The 27,530-nt window shown below is 32.4% G+C and overlaps 1 protein-coding gene across 2 annotated transcripts in view; it reads left to right on the forward strand.

Moving 5' to 3' along the window:
- The window catches only part of LOC113398316 (tolloid-like protein 1), a 108,294-nt gene that overhangs the window by 65,441 nt on the left and 15,323 nt on the right, over window positions 1-27,530 (forward strand). For both annotated transcript variants that reach the window (XM_064215418.1, XM_026636978.2), the window contains exons 3-9: window positions 11,981-12,231; window positions 12,323-12,897; window positions 16,008-16,323; window positions 17,240-17,463; window positions 19,281-19,459; window positions 25,672-25,902; window positions 26,620-26,757. In XM_064215418.1, the coding sequence (XP_064071488.1) occupies window positions 11,981-12,231; window positions 12,323-12,897; window positions 16,008-16,323; window positions 17,240-17,463; window positions 19,281-19,459; window positions 25,672-25,902; window positions 26,620-26,757 (1,914 nt within the window). The remainder of the gene's footprint in view (window positions 1-11,980; window positions 12,232-12,322; window positions 12,898-16,007; window positions 16,324-17,239; window positions 17,464-19,280; window positions 19,460-25,671; window positions 25,903-26,619; window positions 26,758-27,530) is intronic.

A 27,530-nucleotide genomic window follows, 5' to 3' on the forward strand; every position in this document is an offset into this window, starting at 1 on the left:
ATTATTAAAAAAAAAAAAATTAACACGTGTCAACTGATTGACTTTTGCTCTGTTTCCACCCGGTGTTTTAAAGCATACTAACTGGAATACGAGTAAAGATGCTTCTTAATCAAATAAAAAACTAATATTTTTTTATCTGTCAACAGTCACAAACCACACCATCAATAATTTTCGCATTACGACTAAAAGAAAAATGGCGGCTGTGACAGAACGTTTTATTCATTTACGCATCATTGAGGCAACGAATGACAAATTGAAAAGTCACCGTCAAACAAACATGTTTTTATACTTATACAGAAAATCTTTGCAAAACATTTTTATCGTAGTAATTGAAGTAACTTGTAAATTCATTTTTATTTTCTATCCGAAATAAACAATTTTCCAAAGTTGACAGTTGAATTATATTTTTAAATATATTTTTTTGTGTGATTATTGAGTAAGTTCGTGTGTTTGTTTTATAATTCGGATGAAATATGATACCTATGATAAGCACTTAAGAACGATTATTTAAAGATACTTTTTTAAATGGCTCTAAGCTTTAAAAATGAAGCCAAAAAGGTGTTTGTTCTGGCTGTAACCCATAATGTCAGTATGATCAGCCAGAAAAAACAATGAAAAAATAAATGTTAGCTACTGAAAAAAAGGAAGAAGTGGCGCACGTGGACAACAGACACGCACACATGAAAGCGAATTTACACCCAATGTTAATAATTGCTAATTATGTATATATATATATATATAATTTTTTTTTTTTTTTTAATTTTTCCTTCGGTCTATGATCTGACACAGACACTGCACGACCTAAAACCAACCTTACACCGACGGCCAATTATCGAATATATGTCCCTTGTAAATGTTACGCTCTCTCATACTTCAAACCGAAACACAACAATACAAAGTAGGGACATAGGTATATCTGTTTGGTGGTAGAATGTGACGAATAGGTGGAACCTACTCAGACGGTTCTTAACAAAACCACAGGCAACCAGCAGTAATCACATTATTTTATATTCATTATGTAAATTAATTTTAGAGTTTATTTAAAACATCGTTGTTTACATTGCGTGGAATATTTATTTAAAAAAAACGTATTTTTATACAAATACTCGAACGCGATGTAAACGCGATGAATATGCGCAAAGTAGCATTGAACGCAAAAATTGAATTGCAAAAGATTTACTGATTGTACGAAGTATTTACATAATATTGTTTTGATTGATTTCGAATATACAAAAAGTCATATTGATTTGCGATTGCTACTGTATTTGTTTATTATTTTTATAAAAAAAAAAGTTTAAACAATAAAAAAATAAAAATAAAAAGTTATACTTTCTTGTTGTTAAAGAATCTGCCTGCGATTGGTTGTTGTCTCGGTAAGTGCCACCACCCACATATTCTATCGCCACACATCTATTATTTGTGTCATTGTGTTCCAGTCAGGAGGAATTAACCAGTGTAATTGTAGGCACCAGCTATGTAAGATCTTGGTTTCAAAGTTTGGTGTCGCATTAGCGATGTACTTCTTACAGCGCCAATGTCTATGACTACTTAGCATTAAGTGTCCATTTACACGTCCACGTAATTTATTATAAAAAAAAAATACCTCAGATCTGAGAAGAACCTGATGCAGTCAAACAGTTATCAAAATGTATGAGTATTATTAATATTTGATATTAAAAATGCGTGGTGCGTGCAAATCCTATGTGATTTATGAAAGAATTAATGATTACATTTTATTTAATAAGCTCACTGGAAATAAACTGGAAAAAAGAGATTACCAAAAAAAAAAAATTGAATCAAAAGTAAAATAAATAACGTAGAATTTAGTTTTAGAATGATTTGAAATTTATTTTATAAAATGGAAGAGAGTCAGACTTTTGTAATAAATGAGTCTTTCATAAAAATTCGCTCAACAAATTCCCGACTAACAAGGCGGAAATATAACTAAGAATTCATTCGTTTAAATCCTACAACAAATGTCAATCCAACAGGAACTGAAAGCAATAATGACTCAATTTAATATAAGCAATGATATTTTAATATCAAATAAGGTAAGATAGATATGAAAGTCTCGACTTGTTCCTTTTGACTAAAAGGCTGGCGTTAGATGATAATTTCGGAGTTGGCTCCAAAATGGCAGTCTCAGGCGGCGCTTCGAATAAAATACGTCCTATACTTAAATGCACAATTCCGGCTTCTGCTAGATTAAACCAGTATAAAGCGGCTCAACTAAATAACGAGCTTAACTTCCTGGGACAGACTTTTATTCATTTTATTATATACATATTTTTATATGATTCCATTATTATATGTATGTAGTTGAAATTATAAAATGGGAGCACATAAGTAGGACCTATTATAATTGATATATTGTGAGTAATTTTTTAAGGCTATCGATATGTGTCCTTGTAAGAAATGCTTTATAAACTCATTTGAGACCCGATGAAAACAAAAAGTAATATTTCATTTACGCATACATTACCAAATAATTGACGCATGTTTCAAAAATCTATGAATCCAAAATCCTTGTTTAGGATGTGATTCTTCATCGGAGTGGGTCATCATAATTTATCACTCAAAATCTAATTTTAATTTTATTTCTTTTTTAAATAATTAACCATAATTATCTTTACATTTATACAAATTCAATTCAAATCAATTTGCAATAAATCCTTCCAGTTAACAACTTGGCTATGTCCCAAAATGGAAGATACAAATAGATTCCTCTTGGCAATTAACAGCGTATACCCCACAAGACATGTCCTAAAACAACCCCTTAAGTAGCAATTAATTATTAACTCTATGCTTCACAATTTAGAGTTCGTTTTAGAATTAATATTCTATTAAATGTAACAGTACTTTATGGGTAGACTCGTTCCCAAACAACATTACGGTATGCTTTATAACTGTGTTAAGTAATTTTAAAGCGTGGAGTTTCTACATTTTCAATAAGCCTCGAGTAATTTAAGTTGGAGAAGTTGTCGTGAATGGTGTTATATATTTCGAATTAAATGATAGTCTTTTTTATGTACTATATAGTCTATACTAAACTCTGAGAAGACTCTCTGTGTGAGAAATATGGCGGGAATGATTAATCACGTGAATATCCCATGTTATCGATTTAAGGTGCCAAAGAAAACTTCTTTTGAGAATCTGTAGGAATAAAAATATCGCCATAAGACTGTATAAAAATAATAACTGTAAAAATAAATAATAAAATATAGCCGTTATTTTTCTGAAAGAAAACATTCTTGAAAAAATGGACGATAATTTTGCGTGTGTGTAACAGCGTGGTGGAATAGCATGGACGCTTTCTCCTCACGAAGAGAGAAGCTGTGCAGTGTGACGTATTTTATGGACAGTTATGGTATAACATTCAAAAATAATCTTGACTTTAATGATGCAAAAAGTGTAGAAGTATTTTGTTAAAAAGCAAAATATGGTCTGGTATGTTCCAGTTGCAATGGTGTCTAAATCAGTGCACAGACACAAGGGACAAACCATTTAGTCCCCTTTTATCCTTAATTACATTTTTTAAAAAGCAAAGTAATCAATTTTACCCTTTTTTATTATGTAGGGGACACGTTTAACAGGTACCAGGCTGCGGGCGGAACCGGATGATGTGAAATTATTTTCTATATAAACCCCTTCGGGCTGTATTTCGCACAGATCGAAGGGACAGAATCGTTGTGTTGTTAAATAAATTTTGTGTGGAGCTCCGGTCGCATTTTGCAGAAATTTTATCGGAGGCTCCTTTATCCAGAATGGGAGATACTTTGGTCTCAATGATCCTCGGCATTCTGATTTACCCCGATTCAACCGCCTCGTCCCGGTGTAGGACTAAGTTTTTTTAATAAAGTAAATAGCTCTAAGAGCACACAATGCTCATAATGAAAACATCGAAGCCCATCACATCGGGCTAAATTATACGGTTGAAGAATATGTCTAAATATTATAAAACAAAGTGACCCCTCCCGCCTCCGCGTCTGTCTATCTGTTTGTCTGCCTGAACGCGATAAACTCAAATATCGTTTATTAATAAATGTAAATTAGAACTCGCACTCACACATCCAAAATTCACTCATAACGTGTAACTTTAATGCATCGCCATTTCTGTACCGTGCCATAAAAACTATCATAATATATAAGCTATGAAAACTAATTATAATCATAACAAGAACTCAACAGAAGTTGTATGAATTAGTCATTCCAAATTGGTATGGTCCAGAAAATATCCGTAAAAATCTGTTATAAGGACATAACCTTAATATATTATATCAAGCTGCCAGGAACACTTTACACCACAGACTAAATAATATATTAGAGGTGGCTGATGGTAAAATATAAAGTCCTTTTATTTCCTTATTAAATATTCTCTCGCCATGCAGCAATACTTTGGTTACTGGTCTAGTTAAATAATGTTAAAATAAATTATACTAGTACTTTTTTAATATAACAATATTTTCCGAGATAGTCTGGTTTCTTTCCCTTTTATTTTATAATAGAAATAAAATGTACGATATAAAGAACTTAGTAACAGAAATAAAACGTACTATCCATCAATTTTGTATTAATATTTCTTAAATTTTGAAATGTTAAGTACAAAAATTTTACTCTAGTCGTGTCCAAGTATAATGTATACGATACAAGTGAAACAGAATTCATTTTATAAAATCCAATGCCATTTCTGACACTTTCATTAATCTGTGTTCGTCTGAGGTTACTCCTCTTACGGCTCAACGGAACGGTTATATTGCCAAATATTGTCGAAATATGGCCACTTATCAAGAAATACAGTCAGAATAAACATATCCACTTTTATTCCTTACATTTCATTTCGTTTGCATTTAAGATGGAGATTTTTATAAATCAGAGAAATTTCAGTCAAGTTATCTATGTACTTGCTTAATACCAAATTTGATCAAATTCGGTACAGTGGTTTGGCCGTAAAAGATTATCAGACAGACCGACATACAGAGTTACTATCACATTTATAACATTAGTACAGATAAGTTTAACCATAAAAGTAAACTTATATAAACAGTTATTTTAAATGAAAAATTAGGTCTGTGTTTTAAATTCCATCTAACTTATGTACGAGCGAGTGAAGTAACCAGTGATCAACGAGCATAGATTATATTTACAGGTATTATTATTATTTTTAATTCCTAATTATCCCTCCAATTATGCTTAAAGCTTGTACTAGGGGAAGGGGACAGGATCGAACCTGCAACTCTTCACTTAGTTAGACGGAACGTAAACCATTGCGCTATTTATTAATAGAGCAACAAAGTATGAACAACAAGTATAGAAATAAAAATACTAAATGCAACATTAATTTTATTACTTCATTTACATAAGAGATAAGAAAGAGCTATAAAAATATATATTAAGTGAAAACAATGACTAACATTTGAATACGCCAACAACTGAAAAAAGCAACATAATTTACTTACTTTTGTTTTAAATATTTAATGTTTTTTTTTTTTTTGTAATTTACAAATGTCACCATTAAAATGTCAACATCTAAATTATTTAACGAAATTAACATGCTTGTATCTTTTAACGTTATAACTTTAAAGTAAATGTCGCAACACTTTGATATTTTTAACGTCATGTTTTACAGTCAACTTCGACTTTGCCTGTAAGAACAAAGTCTAATTAAGCTTATGGCTTTAAATAATAATTCCTCAATAGTAGAATTTATTTTCAATTAATCAGCCAAAAGAAATGTATTTATTATACATTAGTAGTTGTCGTCCGAAGCGCCGCGCCGTTCGCGATTTAGGGGTTTGTCATCAGGTATTTAGTATAAAAAAAGTATGTCGTTGGTTTTATTTCAAGTTTTCTTTTTACCAAATTTCATCACGTGGCTTGGCCATGAAAGACCCTCAGACAAACAGACGAAGTTATTTTGGTATTCATAATATTAGCATAGATTACTAGATGCTATGTTTTTTACGAAACAATTTTCGCTTCTGAATAATACGAGTGATACAAAATGTTGTTATCTGATTCAATTGTGTGCATTGCGCCTTCTGATTAAATTATACATAAAGATTTCGCAACGACGCAACACGACAAGCAAGAGCGGTATATTCATATGTTTATTTCTATATTTCATTATATTTATTGCTTAAAACTTACTTATAATAATAACGAAAATATTCAGTAAAACATTTTTATCACATCTAAATTGTTATAGTGACAATTATAAATTTCGTTATAATATAGCTTAAATTGGAAAATAAATGAAAAGAAATCTCTCTTTTTTTAAAAATGACATGAGATATTATCATCATCGATGTTTTTCTCATTGCTAGGTACATCTTCATCAACATCACTGATAACCTATGCATTACGTGCTGATAATGATGAGCAACTGAAATCGATCAGATTGGCATTGCTTACCTGATAGTAAGTGGTCATTACTGCCCAAAGACAATGGCGCCGTCAAAAACATAATTCATTACATCGCCAATGAACCACCAACCTTGAGAACTAAGATATTACGTTCACTCACTCTTCAAACTGTAACACAACAGTACTGAGTATTATTATTTGGCAGTTTGTGATGAGTGGCTGGCACCTTGTGTCTGTTGTAATAATACTTAGTATTGTTGTGTGGTTGTCAAGTCCTACCACCAAGTAATGCAAACACAAGTGCACTCTCTATTGTTAAAATCTGATGGGAAGACAATACGACACGAACGGTAAGTGTCCAGGCGCAACTTTCTAACTTCAGGATGGATGGATAAGCGACCAATATTGTATAAATGAAACTTTTGACAAAAGCCTATTCGAATACAGAATATTTTGAGTGGGATCGAAACTATAGTATTACGTAATATTAAAGTGAACTAAGTACTTAGTTAAATTACAAACGCCAGGATTTTTACTAGAAAAGCACTTTGCCAATATCAAGATTTGCACATTTTTCAATAAAAACTTTAATATCTGAAGATAGAAATAATCAGTTCATATCCAAGCTCTTGTTTTAACGAATACCTTGGCATTAGATTTGAAAAAAACTCTAGTTAGAGAACTCTAAAATAGAGATTTCATAAAAAGTTACACATTTTGCGAGCTTGATTAAAAAATAAGGTTTAGTTGATAGAATATAATATACATTTAAATCTTCAAGTCTTTAGAGCTATAGTCCAAATATCTTTATTATATACATAACACCTCATCGTTGCCTCCATTGGTAATAGGAAGGCTTTTGTATATAAAATAGATAGGTGGACGAGCAAATGGGCAAACTAATGGTCAGTGGTCACCATCGCTCATAGACATTGGCGCCGTTAGAAATAATTACCAATTTTTACAATACCAAAGCACCACCAACCTTGAGAACTAAGATAAATATAAATATTTGACAACATCACATACATATTACGTATCTAATTCACTCACCCTTCAAACTGTAACACAACAATACTGAATATTATTATTTGGTAGTTTATGATGAGTGGCTGGCACCTACCCAGAAGAGCTCCCGCACAAAGCCTTACTATCAAGTAACGCCGTCATGTCATTTTTCGTCCAAAGATTCGATTAAGGAAATACTCCTAGCATCCTTGCCGTCATTCCACGATAGTTAGTTATTCAAAGGCGATTTCTTATTATTCCTTTTATTTTTAGTCTTATATTTTGAGTAAGTGAATCTTAACCGAAGATTGCGTGTTCAACCCGGGCCACCGCCACAGAATTTTCATATAAATTTGTGTTTATAAATCATCTCGTGCTAGGTGGTAAAGGAAAACGTCGTGAGAAAATCTGCTTAATTTCGTTTCTTCAACTGTCCTTGCCGTTGTTGTATATAATTTATAATTCGATTGATATTATTTTAATGTACCTGCATAGTTTTATTGCGAGGCAGCATCACAATTTAAATTTTTAAATTTTTAGTTTGCAATTTGATGACCGATTGCATTTGCATTGAACTCTGCTATGTTGGCTTCTTCGTTGACTCGGAATCTTTGTATAGTAGCATTCCATGTTCTTAATAATTTTCTTAGAATTCTGATTTCCTCATCTGGTCTGAATGGTACTTGGCTAATTTTTCTATAATCTCTCTATTATGGATATATGGATACTAGTGTCCGCGCCGCGTCTTCACTGTTGTCCATGCAGTGGGAACTTTAAAGACTGTTACTTTATTTTTATTTTATTCTTTATTTTAATTAGTTTATCCTCATTTAAGTCCTAATTAAATATTTCTTATCGTAAATTAATTTCAATGATAAACAAGGCTTTCTTTAATTGTACACATCTCGTAACTTGTACTAAACATATCGTATCGTTGATCCCTAATACAATTTAGCGAAATTGCGCCTGGAACAATATATTTGCCCCAGTCATCAACACGACGTAACAACGGTGAACAAACAAGATTTATGAACTCGTAATAGAACTTTTATAGTTTCCACTTCAGAACAAATAGCGTGATTGTGGCGATTGCTTTTATTTTAATCGCACATGAATGTTCATTTCACATGACAGCAGAAAGGAATGACAACATAAATCAGCACTATGCGGTTTTTTTTTTACAATGTTGCCAACATGAAAGTCTTATCTCTTTTTAACGGCCAAAATTGCATTCGATTTTTTATGACTTTATAGAACAGAATTTTGAATATATTGTCATTTTATGCAGATAATAAAAACATTTACTCTTTCTAGCTTAGTTCAGAGAAGGAGATTATAATTCGGCTTTATGTTTTGGAACGAAGAACGCGGCTTGCAGTAGAGTAAACTAAACAGAATTCGTCATGGGAGGATAAAGCGATATCCCCCCTTTAGGCGATCTTCCCCTCTCGTCTTTCTCTTTCTCTCTGTTTCTGACTAGTATATACGGTTTAAAATATTATTTAAACTGATTTTTCTTTATTGTTAATTCACACGAATTTTTTAATGAAAGCAACTTCGTTCCAACCAAGTGTTCTAAAAAGAGAGGCGACATTTTTTATGAAAGGTTGATAAAACAAGGTTTTAACTTCAATAACTGACGTAAATAAAAAAAATTGAAATCTAGATGATACGGCACTTGTTTATTTACACGGAACTGTCCCATTTGACCAATATTTGTAGAAGGTCCTGCAAATATTTAGATTTTTAATATTCTACTAATAAAACATTCTGATGTAGCTGAATGTTATATCTTTGAATAAATATAAAATGAAAGTTTTTTTTTTAAATTATAAAAACATATTTTAATGTAATTAAAGCTAAATTGTTTTTTTCTTTATATATTTATATAAATGATTATTTTTCAAGTCATATTTTAGGAAATTTAAATTTTAAGTTAACGCTCGTGTACCTGTGTGTTTCTTTTTTAAACATAGGCAGGCGGACTGGCAATAGCATATACATTGGCGCTGTAAGTAATTCTAACGATTCCTTACATCGTTATGTCCCTTGTGCCTGTAGTTACACTGGCTCACGCATCTTTCAAACCGGAACACAGCAGTACTAAGTATGTATTGCTGTTTGGCGGCAGAACATACAATGAGTAGGCGGTAGCTACCAATTAAAAACAAAAGTTTGTGTGGTGACGTATACATACGTACGTATAACTTAATATGTGTCTGAAAGGGAGACTGTACAAAAATAAGATTATTCAAAACGACATATAAATTATAAATTGCATAAAGTTGAACAATGGTAGTCGGATCCTACCAAAAACATATATATATTTCATCGTTTACAAGTGCAGTTTATTACATAATGATTTAAATAATACACTAATCTTATGCGTAACGCAAGGACGTTATAATGAACGCATTTTATGTTGTTTTTTTATGTTTGCGTAAAAGGATACACAGAAATCACGTTTCGCATGCCCTTTGAAACCTGACGACGGTAATTTACTCGCATTCTATTTACGCCCTTTTCATAGCTAATCAATAGTCGCCTTTTTGTTATCAGTTACGTGACAAGAATGAATTGGTGTTTTATTATATTCTATATTAGAAAAATCATTTTAGATAATGGTATTTTAAGATTTTACAGCTTATGACTGCTCGTGACGTCACATCGGTCATTCGGCATTTCGACACCTGGTGCTCGACCTGATCGTAAACTGTGGTGATACACTATTTTCAAGCGTGTCATCTCTTAAATATTTATAACTAGCTATACCCGTGTCTTTAATCGTGCGAAATTTATAAAACAACCTATAGCTCACTCTTCAAACCGGAACACAACAATACTAAGTACTGCTGCTAGGCGATAGAATATAGTATTATGACTGGGTGGTACCTAAAAGGACGGGCTACCAATCCCTACCACCAAGTAATGCAAACACAAGTGCACTATATTCTATCACTGTTATAATCTGATGGGAGGGTAATACGATAGGAACGGAAAGTGAATACAATAATACTAAATATTGCTGTTTGACGGTAGAATATTTGATGACTGGGTGGTACCTACCCGGACGGGCTTGCACAAAGCCCTACCACCAAGTAATTCTATAATAAATTTATTATTTATCACCTAGAACGCTAGTTTTTAGAAAGGTGCCTTAATGCTAAACTACCGATTAAACAGGTATAGAAACAGAAGATCACGCTTAAGATATAAGGACAAAAGTCATTCTCGTATTATTGCCATTTAACTAAAAAAACATTGTAATAATTTACACCTTGGTACTAGCTGGGCTTGTATTCAGAATATGTTGATTCTAGCAACTAGTATCGTTCTTCTAATCAACATTTTACTGTAAAACCACACAGCAGTCCAAAATCAATCAGTTACTATGAATATTCATGCATGAGCAGCCATTGTATACCATGCCGTCCAATTCGCGTCGTGTAGTATGGGAAATTAATTAATTGGCAAGCAGCGTTAGGCCGCAGCTGGCCAGGAACACGGGGTCATTACGTTTTATGGCAACACCAGATGTATATTGTTAATCGCTTGCAGCGATGTTCGCGAATTATTGCGAATTTGAATTTCGAATTAGATTATTCGACATAATTGAATCGATGTTCACGACGCGTGAATTGATTGCCAGTTTGTTGTATACTTTTACCTTTAATTATAAGCTGTGCCTTTGTTGGATTACCTGTATGCCTATTACATTCACCAAGTCAGAGGACTATAAAGATCGGTTGACATGTATGATTAGAACTCCGCTCTTTAAAGACTCAGAAAACAAACGCAGAAGACAGACTCCAAAGCTTTATAATAGAAATAAACGGGTATCTATTAATTTGTTCGACTTATTAGTTGTTGATATTAATTGCAAATTAGTCATAAATTAGAACAGTTTTATGAGTGTACGTATTCTTGTTTCTATTACTTTGTGTTCCACGTTTTAATAGCTACAGTCACGCCAATGGTGCAATGCGGGCTTGATTTAAAAATATGTTTCTGTGCCATCGTCGAATTATTCATGAAAATTAAAAAAAAAAATCTATCATGTTTGAAATTTAATTTACAGACGGCTTATAAATAATTAAGTATAAATATGTTTTTTAATTAGAGTTAATAAAAGAACTCCGTTAAATTGGCAGTAATCCTCTTTTCTGATTATGTTAGGGATATAATAATCATCAAAGACAGATTAACCCCTAGTATGATAATGGTAACATGGACAGGCTTAAGGATTTCCTCTGGGAGATTTCACTGACAAAATTTCTAATGAGAGATCCCTTTCATAAAACGATTATTTCGCTATACTAACCAATTTAAAGTTAGCCGGGTTCTTATTTTGGAGATTTTTATTTATTTTCGTTTTAACCAATCACATTATTATAAAATTATCTATAAAAGGTAAAGCTTAATATAAGGTGTTTTTTTTTAGTTTTTGGAATACTTTTATGCAATTATTTAATATTAAATATTTTATGAAAAATATCCTTGTTTTAAGATAAAATAAAAAATCTGTGATTTACAAAAAACACTTTTTTAATATAAATTAATAAAACCATATAATTTATTTTCATAATAAAACATTATAATTTTGTTTCAGAAAACTTCCAAGGTGACATTGCAATTCCAGATGTCGATTACTTTAAGCCACCAAACACTGCCCCAACCACATCTAAAATAAATAAATCACTTCAAGAAGAAGTCGAGCGACTTAAAAAAGAGGTGCTTCTAGAAGGACTTCAAGTGGAAGAGGAAGGCCTGCCTGATATATTAAGAAAACGAACTAAGCAACCACTACCACTTTCACAAGAGAAACCAAAGAAATATAATGAGGTTTCTGTTATATCTAAGGTAAGTCATTTTAATCACAACAATAATTCTATTGTTTCATAAAAACCATCAAGTAGTACGACATTAATATAAACACTTTTTTTACTTTTAGGTAATTCCCCCAGGCCTTGATAGATCTCTCTTAATGAAAAATGGTAAAATTCCTCCTGGCGAAGATTTAGATGATCACAATCTCAACAATCAAAGTAGACTTAGTAATTTAAACCAAAGTAATATCGTAGACAATTTAACGGAGTCTGAGAGCTTAGAACAAGATGGCGTCTTAGTTGTTAATATTTCAACGGATAATATATTAAACCTCGATGAACTTTATCCCAATATTCAGATGTCAAACTACTCAAACAAAATGGACGAAATAACAAACAAAATACAGAGCAATAGTCGCGAAATAACTGGTGATTATAATAATAATTTAAAATTCAAAGATCTTCCTGAAAATATGACAGTCGCTCCAGCTCCGACGAATGGAGTTTTGCCAACGAATGAATTAAACGAAGATAATGAAGATTTACAAAAATTTCTAAGAAATAAAACAAGTCAAGAACTATATGACAAAATTTATGAGGCTAATGATCTTCTTAAGCCAACTGAAAGCTTACAGAGTTTAATAGGAAATACATACAATCATAGACGACGGCGAAGAAGAAGACACGGTAATGGAAGACGGTAAGATACTTAATAATTAAATAATACAAACACGACTTAATTATACCTGGTGGTAAGACTTTGTGCACACCGTCTGGGTAGGTACCACCCACTCGTCAGATATTCTGCCGCCAAACAGCAATAATTGGTATTGTTTTGTTCTGGTTTGAGTGAGCCAGTGTAACTACAGGCACAAGGGACATAACATCTTAGTACCCAAGGTTGATGGCGCATTGGCGAAGTAAGGGATGGTTAATATTTCTAGCAGTGCCTATGCACTGCTAGAAATATATATGCACCATACTAACCATCATAGACATAGATCTATGAGCGGTGGTGTCCACTTTATATCAGGTGGCCCATTTGCCGATCCGCCTACCTATTAAACATAAATAAACATAAGGGTCATTAATTTCAGAAATAGAAATTTCATTTATTCTTAACATAGCTTTAATTATTTATGATTATCGAGATTTGTTCTCGTGATCTTGATCTGTGGTTGTGTGCCGTATTATTTACACTGAACGCACGTATATTTGTTGTACGAGTATATACTAGCATCCTCAACACCAAAGTTATGCTACGTAACGATTCTCACCTGTGAACCCTGGAATACGTAGGAGAAATTATTTTATTTTGTGTTGTCATGGATTATTACAGTTCATTATTGTGTACGAAAACACTATTGTCGCAATTAAATTAATCGTAATCTTCGGTAACAACTTACACATTTCACTCGTGAAATGTTGGAAGCTAACTTACGTTGACACGCTTTTGTGTTGCGAGTGTCCTTTACGTGTTACAATTATTGTACTTCATGTCAAATGCCATTTTCTATCATTTCACGATCGCGTTCCGCTGTTAGGTTCGAGTGTGAATACAGAATAGTACTGCAATAAAATAGATCAGAATAGCACCTCATTAATTGGTATTCTCACTAAAAATAAAAATTTCAAGGAAATTTCTAGAAAAAAAATTGGTCAATTTCGATTGCATTTTTCTTCAATGTAATCTTTTAAAATAAAATACTCGTGATGCAAAAAGGTTATCCTGCTATTTTTGAGTGTATTTACATTACATTTTTACATTAGCAGCCTGTAAGTTTCCCACTGCTGGGCTAAGGCCTCCCTTTGAGGAGAAGGTTTGGAGCATATTCCACCACGCTGCTCCAATACGGGTTGCTGGAATACACATGTGGCAGAATTCCGTTGAAATTAGACACATGCAGGTTTCCTCACGACGTTTTCCTTTACCGCCGAGCACGAGATGAATTATAAAGACAAACGAAGCACATGAAAATTCAGTAGTGCCTGCCTGGGTTTGAACCCGAAATCATCGATTAAGATGCACGCGTTCTAACCACTGGGCCATCTCGGCTCGCTTTGAGTGTATATAAAAATTAGCTGTTACCTGCGGCTTCGCTCGCGCAGAATATGAATATATTTACAAATTAACTTAAAATATTAGGTAAATTTAAGACCTCTTTGTATACCACATTGGTGTGTATTTCAGCCCTTAGGGTAGAACCCAAAAACGCTTAAATGCGGATCAACTCATTTTTAATCGGTAGCCAAGAAATAAAATTTCATGCTTCTAAATTTAAAAATGACGGACTTCCAGAGTAACCTGTATACGAAATGTCAACACCTATTTCTCCCCTTAGGCGTAAAAAATCCAGAAATGTTTAAATACGTATCTACTCACTTTTAATCAGTATTCCAAAAATAGAGTTTCATATTTTTAGCTTAAAAAATGACGACTTCCATAAAAACTTTCAACCCTTATTTCACCCCCTTTGTGGTAGAATATCCAAAAACACTTAAATACGTATTTACTCATTTTTAATCAGTATCTCAAAAATAAAGTTTCATGTTTTTAACTTAAAAAATGACTGACTCCCATAAAAACTTTCAACCCTTATTTCACCCCCTTAGTGGTAGATTATCTAGAAACGCTTAAATATATATCTACTCATTTTTGATCAGTATCCCAAAAATACAGTTTCATGTTTCTATCTTAAAAATGACGGATTTCAATACAAACTTTCAACCCTTATTTCACCCCCGTAGGGGTAGAATATGCAGACACACTTAAATAAGTATCTACTCCTTTTTAATCAGCATCCCAAAAATAAAGTTTCATGTTTCTAACTTAAAAAAATACGGACTTCCATAAAAACGTTCAACCCCTATTTCACCCCTTTAGGGGTAGAATTTCCAAAATTCGGGTGTCATAATATGTTAGTTTATAAGTATATAGACCAAAATATAAGTTTTACGCTTCTAGTCCTAAAAATGGTAATACTTTCAACAACTTACAATTTTTCATCCCCCTTTTCAACCCATTACAGCACTTTTTCAAAATAAAAAGTAGCCTATATCCTTTCTCAGGCTCTAGACTATTTGTGTACCAAATTTCATTTAAATCGGTCCAGTAGTTTTGACGTGAAAGCGCGACAGACAGACAGACAGAGTTACTATCGCATTTATAATATTAGTATGGATAAATTCAAAATCGATGTTTACATGATGTTAACCACATTAATATTGGCATTACAATCGGGAATTGCACCGCAAATAGAACACCCGATGGAAAGTACTGACAACCAATGTATGTTGACTTTGTTAGAATTATTAATTAATACTTCCATCCATTGAAACTAAAGTGTTTTGTCACTTGTGCCTACGGTTCGGGCTCGGCATACTTCGACGGTTACATATAAATACAGAGTAAAGTAAAGTTCCCAATGCGCCGTTCACCATGGCAACTTATATTTATTTATTTAGACAGGCCAACAGCGAAACATACAAAATATATGGGTAGATTACACTGGTACGCAAGCATTCACAAAAACCAGTCACTGACATGCTCCTGCAGTTAATATACAAAACTAACTATAATTATAACCACAGTTTAACTCTGTGTATTATGATGATGATATGCGGTTAGTTTCCTCTTCAAACCAGTACATCTGTCGTTGTAAATGTCACGGTCCTTGTGTCACTACACTGGCTCACTCAAGCTTGAACCGGACCGCAGCATTATAGAGTCGAATTTTGACAAAAGTTTTTAAAAAAGTTAATTAATGTATAATTTTCTATTTCAACTAAAGACATTTTTGTATTTTTTAGGTTAAGGAATATTCAATCTGGTGAAAGGACGAATAGCAATGCCTTTATATATTCCGATGAAGACAGGAGTAATGAAATATCAAAAGAAAAAAAACTTATTCGACATCGAAAGAAATTAAGCGGCAAAGCACATGGAGAATATAAAAAGTTTGAAATACCTGAACATGAGTTTGAGGAAAGATTCGAAGCCAAACCGCCCCCTAAGAAAACATTCAATAACACTCAAAGCAAAGAAAATCAACATTTTCAAGATTGGTTTTTTCGGAACAGCGACGATGATTTAGAAGCTAGTGAAAGCAGATATAATTATACTGAGGTATATTTCCATATTCAGATTATCTAATGTTATGTTTAATGACTTACAAAGTTTATAAGGAAATTCTCAACAATGTTAACTGTAAAAATAGCAATAAAATCAATATTCCGTCTAGCGATTCGTTCATGGTTAGTCGTAAAGCTATAAAAGTACAAATTGAAAAACTTTTCTGAAGTCCTTTCCACAGCGTCGCAGGCCTCGGGCTGAACGGTTGTAAAGTTTTAATGTATCCTGTAGACACTCCAACTGGCGCTTACTTTGTATACTAAGAGAATTCTTTTGTTAAAGCGTAGATTAAATTGTTTTAAAGCCAACAACATATTATTAGCATTAAGTAACATAAGTTATGTAACATTAAATAATGTCCCGTAAAAGTCCCACGAGCCACTGTTCAAGAGTTTCTCCTCTTCGTACTTCAGTGCAGTTCTAGAGAGTATATTATGTAGCAGAGTTCCTTACGTCAGATGTGCGCTCTCTAAGGATATTTTGTTTTACAACCAAGCATGAGTAAAAGTATAAAAAAAAGATAAGTTCATAAAAAGTGAGTGATTCTTCTCTGGATTGTCCTACCTTCTGTTCAGATCCATGTCATCTATTCATCTGCCCAAGGGGATTTTAAAATTAAATGGATATTCTAAAAGTTAACAAAATTAAAATGACCAATTATCCGTTATGTAAGTAAATTCAGAAAATAAGGTAAGGTATATTCAATCTTCGAAATAAGAAGTCGTTTTTTTTTAGTAACGTCTACTTGAACAAATTTCTAAACCAATATACATAAAACTTACACCATAAGATAAAGCGCATTTTAGAGAAAATCTTAATATATCATTATTAATTTTATAAGTAGCTGCGTAATTACACTCGCTTTTAATTCAGACAATTGGCAATAAATTATTAAAATATTTGTTTCTAGATAAAAACAAGACATCGTACCACCAGAGCGGCTACAAATCGAAAAGAACGAATCTGGGAGAACGGTGTGATACCATACGAAATCGATGGTAACTTCAGCGGTGCACATAAGTCCCTGTTCAAACAAGCGATGAGGCATTGGGAAAACTTTACGTGTGTCAAGTTCGTGGAACGAGATTCAGCTCTTCACAAGGATTACATTGTTTTCACTGAAAGACCTTGCGGGTGAGTCCGGTTCCTAACAATAGTTGGTTCAAGTTCAGTTCACATTAGTTACGTAATTATAAAGCGACCAGATTAAGTTGGTTTAAACTATATTATACGTATGTGTTTTTTCTTTTTATTACTTACGTAGAGTTGACAGCATTGAACACCTGATGGCAAGTGGTCAATTACATCTATAGACATTAAGCGCTGTTAGAAATATTAACTAGTCCTAACATCGACAAGTTTGGCCTGTAATTTCACTAGCTTACTGTTTAGTGGTAGAGTAGGAACTTACCCAGTCGGGGTTTCACAGAGCCAAGAAAATATCATTATTATAGTAATAAATTATATAAAATGGAGAACGTGTAATTGCATAAATCCAACGAAATGAGTCAACAGTCGCCAAAATAAGTAAATTTAGGCCAATTCAACCAATTTATCTTACAAATTAGCAAATTATAGCTTTGCATGACATGTTTGATGGACCAATTACCGGGCTCGTAATTTGTGACTCCAGCAGGATATGCAGTTTTGTCAGCCGTCTGTTCTTCGACCCGATTTTCTGTAAATCTTGTACGAGTCAACGACGAAACTTTTATATACAAATATTATTCCAAACATGTACTTTGAAACTAGAGCTAAATGCAAAATTTCGGCATAAATTGTAATTTTATAGACTTTTGACAATTTTGAAAAAAGTCAGGGCGATCGATTGAATAGAATAGGAGTCTTCTTGTAGCGAGTTAAAACAAAATGGATGGTATAAATCTATCAACTGAACTATCGGTTCCAGTAAAGTATAAGAAAAAACTTGAAACACACCGCAGAACACGATCGTGAAATCTCGGAAGTGATAAGTTTCATTGACTATAATAATTATTATAATACTTAAAAGAAATATACAAAAAAATATCGTAGCACGTTAAATTTTGTTAATATTTTATATCATACGATTTTTAATATTCGACAGTTCATTTCGCGGTCAATATTCAAATATACAATATGCAACAGAAGCATGAAAACACTATTATTGGTTGACAAAATTTTACACGACAGTATGAACACCAAACGAAAGTAATCATAATATATTTTTTTATTTCATTTACCGTTTATAATAACCGGTACACGAGATTATTAAAGGTTATTTATTAATTACTATTCATTGCGGGCTATCGGTTCTGGCAACAGTTGCACACTACTAGCGACTAAGGTCCTTTCGCTGTCCTTTAAAAATAATTGCGACAGGGCTGCAAATGATAAATTTCATTTATTTAATTTATCAATAGTAAATAACGCAATACATTTTGATGATGATATGCAGTCCCGTTTTGCTTCGAAAAGGACATTTACGAAAGACAAAACTCTACTAAAACAACCGTCACAGGAATTTTTACCCTCAAATCTTTATATATGTATATATATAGCCCTTATTGTTTTGATAATTTTACATATATATAACGGTAATATTCTTCACATATTAATGACAAAAAGCTTTTATTATACTTGGTGGTAAGGCTCTGTGTAAGCTCGTCAGGGTATCTACTACCTACATCAGATATTCAACCGCCAACCAGTTTTACTTAGTATTGTTGTGTTACGGCTTAAAGAGTGAGTGAGCTGGTGTAAATACAGGTACAAGGGCCATAACATTTTAGCTCGAAAGTTGGTGGCGCGTTGGTAATTAAAGTAATAGTCAATATCGCCAATGTCTACGTGTGGTAATGACACAATAAAAAAAAAACTTAAGAGTTACAGTTACATTTAAGGGCTGTTACTATTTTATCTATTTTGTCAGTTCTATTTAATATTTAAAGTGATTGTTTAAATGAATACAGATGCTGTTCCTTCGTCGGAAAGCGAGGTGGAGGCGCCCAAGCTATATCGATTGGAAAGAACTGCGACAAATTCGGCATAGTGGTCCACGAACTTGGTCATGTGGTCGGGTTCTGGCACGAACACACACGACCAGATCGGGACCGACACGTGCAGATTATAAGAGATAATATTATGACTGGTGAGTAAATCCTTTTTGGGGCACAGTATTCTTTTCTAGAATGAGATTACACAACTATTTTAACTTGATCTTTTAAAACAATTTAAAGATCATATTGTCAAAACAACATAATATAATAATAATATATTAAATAAATAATGCATACTACTCAAGATTATAACAAGGATAAAAAGCGTGGTCTTAGTATCGATTGACTTTTAGGCAGGATATATAAAAAATAATAATTGTTGTTTATTGACATACTGTGTAATTAAAATGGTGGAAAAGAGTAACTACTAAGTTTCTTGCCGGTTCTTCTCGGTAGAATCTACTTTGCGAACCGGTGGTAGCTTTAAATTTAATCAACTGTGTAAAATGATAAAATGACGATTCAAATGTGATTTTATGAGCCTACTTAAATACAGAATAATAATTTCATTTTAATTTAGAATTATTTTTTCACGATTCTAGAAATAAGAAGATATATATTAATGGGGAAGCCATAGACTCGGACAATAAACAGCAAGAATTTATAAATAAAAAAAAATAACAGACGATCACGGTTTATACTTATAATCTGAAATTTAGATACAACTATTTTTTTATTAACAATTATAATCTTATCTGCGAATATATTTTCTTAAATTGGAATTGAAACGTCATAGAATGATTTTTGTCTATATTGTGTGATTAGTTTTACAGCGTGCGTGAGAATAAAGCTTATGTTCATCAGCTTGTTATGTCTATTTGACACGCAATGTCACTTTATTTGACACATGCTCTAAAATTTAATTACTAAATACATTTTAATTATAATAAGTATTATTTAATTGAATGGTGAAAATAATAGCAATAATTTAATTAGAAATGTATTCCAAACAATTTTTTGTTATGAAACTTTAAAATGAATTTTGTTACTATACGCAAAAATTAATCTGAATTAATAACCTTCCCTTCTTTAGAGATCGTTATCCATTCAGCAAAAAAACAAATTGTACATAAAAAAAATTATAGTAATTCAAAGTATCACGCGGTTATTGAAATTGTTCTGTCAGACATTATTAAAACAAATTAAGTCTCAATTCTATAAGGATGGCAACAAATTTGCGGATTCTTTGGATTAATTTATCTTAAACCTTTTTATTTTAAATCCTCAATCACTTAATTGCCAGCCCTACTTAGAATCTTCTATTATGAATAATTACCATATAAAATCGGAATAATCATCCACCGAGCATTGTATTGAGGTCCCAAAATGATTTCGTGTGGCCATTGTTCCCAAGCAAACATTACTTGAGCTAAGAACTGAAAGAAATAAAATGTATTACAAAATGGCGTCCTCTCAAAAGAATAATATCTGAATAGACCTTAGAATAAAAATAACTAGAAGTTGATAGTGAAAATATCAGAAGTGTTGTAAACATTTTTGTGATTCTATTTATTAATACACATTAAGAACATGATTATAATAATACGACCTCCGTGGTCGAGTTGTGTGTACACCGGTTCTCATGGGTACGCCACTCCGAGGTCCCGGGTTCGATTCCCGGCCGAGTCGATGTCGAAAAAGTTCATTAGTTTTCTATGTTGTCTTGGGTCTGGGTGTTTGTGGTACCGTCGTTACTTCTGATTTTCCATAACACAAGTGCTTTAGCTACTTACATTGGGATCAGAGTAATGTATGTGATGTTGTCCAATATTTATATTTATTAATTATAATGTAAACCAATAGCTTTTACCGTCATGTAATGAGGTGGATCTGTATGTAATAACCGACAGGGCTGCACAGTACATGGAGCAAATTCTAGTTACTTTAACGGTAATGATACGGTTCTGATTCTATACCAATCCAACTTTGACCGAACCGCAACTGGATCGTGCGTTTGTAGAACATGAAAACGGCTGAAACGACGGATAATGTTTAGATTTGATTGAGATATATATCTTATTTGTTAGTAGAACCCTGGCCCCGAACCCTTACTGGGTAAAGTGTAAAACATTATGTGAATCTAGATACTTAGAATTTTTCATTTTCATCATCGCTTCATTCAGCGCTTATGTCATTTTCGTTACGTTAAATAGTTACTACAGGACAAAAGCCTAGCCTCCAAAACATTGGATATTATTTTAGTATACTATGTACTTCAATTCTCGTTTTGGGAATATAAGCACGAGTGATTCGTTTCTTCAAGTTCAAGATTATTTGACACAACATTCTATAAGTAATTTGAACATAAAAGTACTATAAAAATGTATAATTTTCTGTAAATATAAAGCCGAAACTCTGTCAGTTACTAAGTAACTCTATGTTCTGTGATAGAGTCAGTGTGAAGTGCGTAACGTAGCCGCGTCTTTTCTTCAAGTCGGCACTTGACCTGAATCCAACGTGCGTTTCAAATCTTCATGGTTTTCACACCGTTGCATAACATCATATCTTGAAGTCTCTGTTTTTTTTTTTAATTTTATTTATTGCACACTAGTCTTACTAAAATATATTTTTGAAGTGATAACTTCTTATGGGAGGGTAAACCGCTTCGTTACGTAACGCGGTACGGCGCCAGTCTGTCTGGTCTGTCTGGTTTCACTTTCTCCGATACATTCTTAGTTACAATTCTTGAATACGTATGTACGTACATACACAAAATTCTAATGTACATATTAAAGAATTGTAACTAAGAATAAATTATATTTTATAATCAATAAAAGATTTTACTAATAAATAACCTTTCCTTAAACAATTTAAACATAAAAAAATCAATATTAAATAGTTCGACTTAGATTATTTTAAGTTATCACTTCCGTCGGGCGTCACGAGACGTACACGTATTTTTTTAATTTATATGCATAAACTTACAATGTTATATGTTACTAAAATGGGTTAATTCATAAAGCCTTGAACCAACAATGCCATTCGAATTACCCCTTTAATTCGCGGGAAACTCCTAGTTGGCAACAGTACAATAATTACGTACGTTAAGAGATTAGCATCGCCCCGATGACACAGTTTCTTTGACCTATTACCGAATGTTACACGGCATTGTGAAAGACACGACTACCATTGTAAATGTCACGTCATGTCTGTCAAACCGAGTCATGGGAATCCGGAAGGAAATATCATCTTCCTGTTTATTTACATATATTCTTATTTATTGTCCTCGTGCCTTCTGATTGTGACCGACATTCTAAACGACATTCGTAATAATGTAATCATGAACTGCATTTGAACTCGTTGAAGTGATAACTAAGTATTGAAATAAACAATTTATATTTATTAGCATTGTTTTTGTTCTGAAATATTTCATATATAAAATCTCGTTTTGGACGATGAATGATAGATTATCATTAAAATGATTTAAACAGTATAGCTGTTGTTATTGTGATAACAGTTGATTGTTATAAATTGATCGTGAAATAACTATTTTTGTTTATAAGTAGATAATATACATATTTAAACAGATGCATCGGTTGGAACGAAGTTGCCATTGTTATATATTTTGTATTAAATAACAGAAATGGATTTTTTTTTTTACAAAGCTTGAAAAATATATAAATGACAAGAAATAAAATTGTTATAAAAAATCCCATGCAAATAAAAAAAGATTAAAAAAACACATTTATAATAATTCTGTTTAAAACTGTTTATAATAGAAAGAGATAGAGAGATAGAGAAAGAGAGAGATGGAAAGATCGTCTGGTCATCTGCATAACGCATTATTATTACAGGACAATTTCTGCCAGTACACTCTACTGTAAGCCGCGTAAAAGAACTTCGTTCCAAAAACATATTTAGTAAATTAAAATATACTTTATTGAAGTACGAACACTTTTGAATCAATCAATCAACAAGATTACATTTTTGTATTCTAACAATAATACTAACTCCAAGATCTTCGTCTAGTATCTAGTACTGTATAATATGTCTTACAAATTATTCCTTTTTTTAAAATGAGCTCTAAAATTACTAAGCGTTAATGCAAAACTTACATTATTGCTGTTTATTCTGGCCGCGAATTAAATAGCTGAAGCAAATAAACTGATAAGGTGCCTTATAATATTCTGTAAGCTTATCTTGCGAGGTTTGTTTAAGCAATTTACGACACGTCTAAACTATTTACCTAAAATTTTCAGCTACTTAGAAATTTGGAGGTTTAAGTTCGGAATCATAATTCACCACTTGTTATTTTGGAACCATGTTCGTTTTATTTAAAAAAATAATTTCGAACTTATAATATAGGTCGTTATTTACTTGCTATTGTTTTTCCAAAACATAAGCTACATTTAGATAATCTTTGAAATATCATCCATTACGGATAATGCGTGTTCTAGTGATAACCTTAATGATCATTATGAACTGGGCAAGCTAATTGCAAGTGGGTTCGAGCACGCCGACAGCTGCCGAGAATTAAATAAGTATTACATCATGTCATACTAGCCCACTTATTCCCTGGTGATCTTGATAATCAGCTCATAGTAGAAAATAAAAGTATAAACGTGACAGCAGATAGTCATGTCTATAAAAGCGGCTTAAAGTAATGTTAGAAGTCCTTGGACCAAGAACTTACTGAAATTTAAGGGAAATTATTCTAAGACAGGACAAGGCCGTTCTAAGACATTGTTCCTTTATTAATTCAGATAAATTTGACGTAGGTACCAAATGTACATATATGCCTTTGTTTTAAACATTTAACTATTAAAATAATTATGTAACACTGCAGTTTAGTTCGATTTGAAGTCATTATTATTTATTCACCAAAATTTTGATAATAAATGAATTCAAAGCTACTTTTAAAATAATACTCGAAAAGTTAGCTTAGTTAGGCTATGTTTTAAAAAAAAACAGATATTAAGTGTTAAAGGTCACAGAAAAAAAGGAAACGAATTAATTCGCCATAGACATTTTACAAATCACAACACACAAAAATTTATAATTGCATAATAGTTACACAACAGATTTGAAATACAACGCAAACAAATATCTCAAAAAAAACAACCTTTACATAAAAGCACAGTAATAATATCTTTACCAGAATAACAAAAAAAATCGTCTCGTTATGTTAACATTGGTGAAAAATAATTACTCAGGCAAAATTCATAGACAAGCTTTGAGCATAAATAACCAAAATGCCAGGAGTACACCGATATTCTAGACATTCAAAACTTGGTATTTGTTGAAGAAATTTAAATAATTTTAAATTAAACTCTAACACTGTGAATTAAGGTCGAATTTTATTCACAGCAGACCGTCTTAATTGTCAGAGATAAGCAACTGTAAGGTTATTGTTATCAATTTAAATCTTCGTCAATTTATAATGGTTTTGGTTTGGAAAATTTACCAAGTATTTTGCATTTAATTTCTAATTAACTCTTGACTCTTGTCATATCTGAAACGCTACCTGAATATACTTAAATTAAAAAAATATATTAACATTAAATTTCTTAACAATTCAACAGCCATTATTTAATTTTATCAATGTTAATATATTAAGTGCGAAATCATAGATTTAAATCAACAATTTTGATATATTATTTGATTAAAACATTCCTTAATTCTTCAGTACGAAATATAAGGTGGTCTTTATACACAACACAATAAGATAGATCTCTTCTCTATTCAATTCTCCTTTAATAGGCTTACTTTAAAGTCAGAGAATTTGTTATCAATTGGCCGATATAAGTTCTTAACAAGGATTATAAACTTCTAAATTAATTTCATTTAATCTGCTCTCAATGCTATTGGGAACTCGAGAAGTTTGACGAAGTTGATTACTTTTTACCTGCTACGTCTAGATTGAAAAGCTGTGAAGTGTTATAAAAATTCTAGGTTTCTCTTCTATTTGAGATTTTTATAGCCGGAGCAAACTCAGATTGCCATTCAAATGTTGAATGAAAAGCAGTTGATTTTATTGATTCTAAATTATTCTAAGGTTATTTTTTTGTATACATCCGGGCTTAATACTTATATAAGACTAATATTATAACTGCGCAAGTTACTCTGTTGGTCTGTTTGTTATCTCATCAAGACAAAACCACAGAACTAATCGTAGTTAAATTTACCACAGACGTTGCCTGGGCCTTTAATGAGGATATAGGCTAAAATAAATTTCAGGATCTATATGAAAAATAAACTTGATAAGATAAAATCGCGCGCAACAACTACCTCTTCCTGTTATAATTATAAACCTCATCTAACACCCATATATAACATCGTTTTAATGTGACGCCTTTTTCCACAGGACAAGAATACAATTTTAACAAGCTAACCGAGGAAGAAGTGAATTCTCTTGGACAGACGTATGATTACGATTCCATTATGCACTACGCTCGTAATACGTTCAGCAAGGGAACGTATTTAGATACCATTCTACCACTCGAAGTGCATGGAAAGAAGAGACCGGAGATTGGACAGAGAGTTAGACTAAGTGCCAGCGATATCGCACAAACAAATTTACTTTATAAATGCGCAAGTAAGTTTAATAGTTGTTAACTAATCTATCTATTTATCTATATATATAAAAGCGAAATACCAATCACTGATTAATCACGAAATCTCAGAAACTATAAAACCTACAAAGTGGAAATTTGGCAGGTAGGCTTATAGGGCGTAGACATTCGCTAAGAATGGATTTTACGAAAATAGTTGGTAAAACCGGGGTTGGACGCTTGTTTTTTATAAATTTCGCGCGAGTAAAGCCAGGTTCAGTTTTTTATAAGAACTTTTTAGTTCATCTAGTGGCTAAAAGACTATTATCCCCGAGTTCTTGGATTCAAATCCGGTGGTGGGGGGGTGTGTTAATAATAAGTTACAGTGCCTACCTCATTAAGCACTTTAATTCTATGGCCGAAAGGAAGGAGACTTGCAACTATTCCCTTTGCCGATTTGCAATCCCATCAGTTATAGGATTTTAGGATTATGATAGTCAGGGAATCGTGACTCCACGTGGGTTGGCATACAACCTTACATTACAATACGACCTACGCAGTTGAATAGTGTCTCTAGAAAATGAAATCTATCAGTAGAACATCATCAATATTGTTATGACAGTTGTTAATTATAATCGAACGATATATTTTTCATCGTCTTTGTCCATAGACAACGAGAAACACAACAAGAGAAATATCGTTTTATATTAAACGCTTATCGTGTTTTCTTACCCCACGTAAATTTTTGTCTTTATACATAGAATGCGGTAAAACATTCCTGGGTAATTCCGGATGGTTTAATTCTCCTGGTTGGGGCACGGACACGCCTGCGACACCAGACCGCTGCGAGTGGCGAATTGTGGCTACGCACGGTGAACGTGTCGTGCTTAATATTACTGGTAAGTTGCTTTAACATCAGTAACTCCTATTATATTCATAAATCTACAAAATCGGCCAAGGTTATCTTAAGAAACAAATTAGTAATAATTAACTATATTAGTTCTAGTTATAATTAACGTAAAGTTAGAGATAAGAAGTTGTTCTGATAACAATCAGGTTGGACCATTACCGCTCTCAAACAACCCCTCCAAATTAGTAGTATCGACACTTTACAAGATCTTGTCAAAAGGGCTCCTTGTACTAACCTTATTAAGTTACCAACCAATCTTATTATAATTAATGTACCTAATTTATATTAATATTTATTTATATACCTGAGTTATATGATATTAAAATGCATATATATTTTTAATGCTCTTATAAGAATGAAAGGAGTCTATTATTTATTAATTTTAGTTACATTTTAAAAATGGAAAACCAATTTTAACCCCTTCATGCTTAAACCGCTGATCCGATTTTGATGAAATTTTGTATGGAGATAGTTTAAATGGGATGGACTTATGTCCACCTCACTCATTCACACTGATGGTGTAAAACTACACAGACAACACATAAACATGTGTAGTAGGTAAAGTTTTATTAATTTCGCGCAGGTAAGACTGTAAGTTCAGCTAGTATCAAAATAAATCACGTATTAAGTATACAACGCTTTTTATAAATATAAAAAAATCTGCTTACAAATTGAACCAGCAATTCAAGAGAATAAAATATGTCAAGAAAACATATTAAAAAAATATACGTGTGCGTCGTGGGACGCCCGACAGAAGTAATA

This window comes from Vanessa tameamea, chromosome 7 (genome assembly GCF_037043105.1).
Source record: "Vanessa tameamea isolate UH-Manoa-2023 chromosome 7, ilVanTame1 primary haplotype, whole genome shotgun sequence".
Classification (NCBI taxonomy): domain Eukaryota; kingdom Metazoa; phylum Arthropoda; class Insecta; order Lepidoptera; family Nymphalidae; genus Vanessa; species Vanessa tameamea.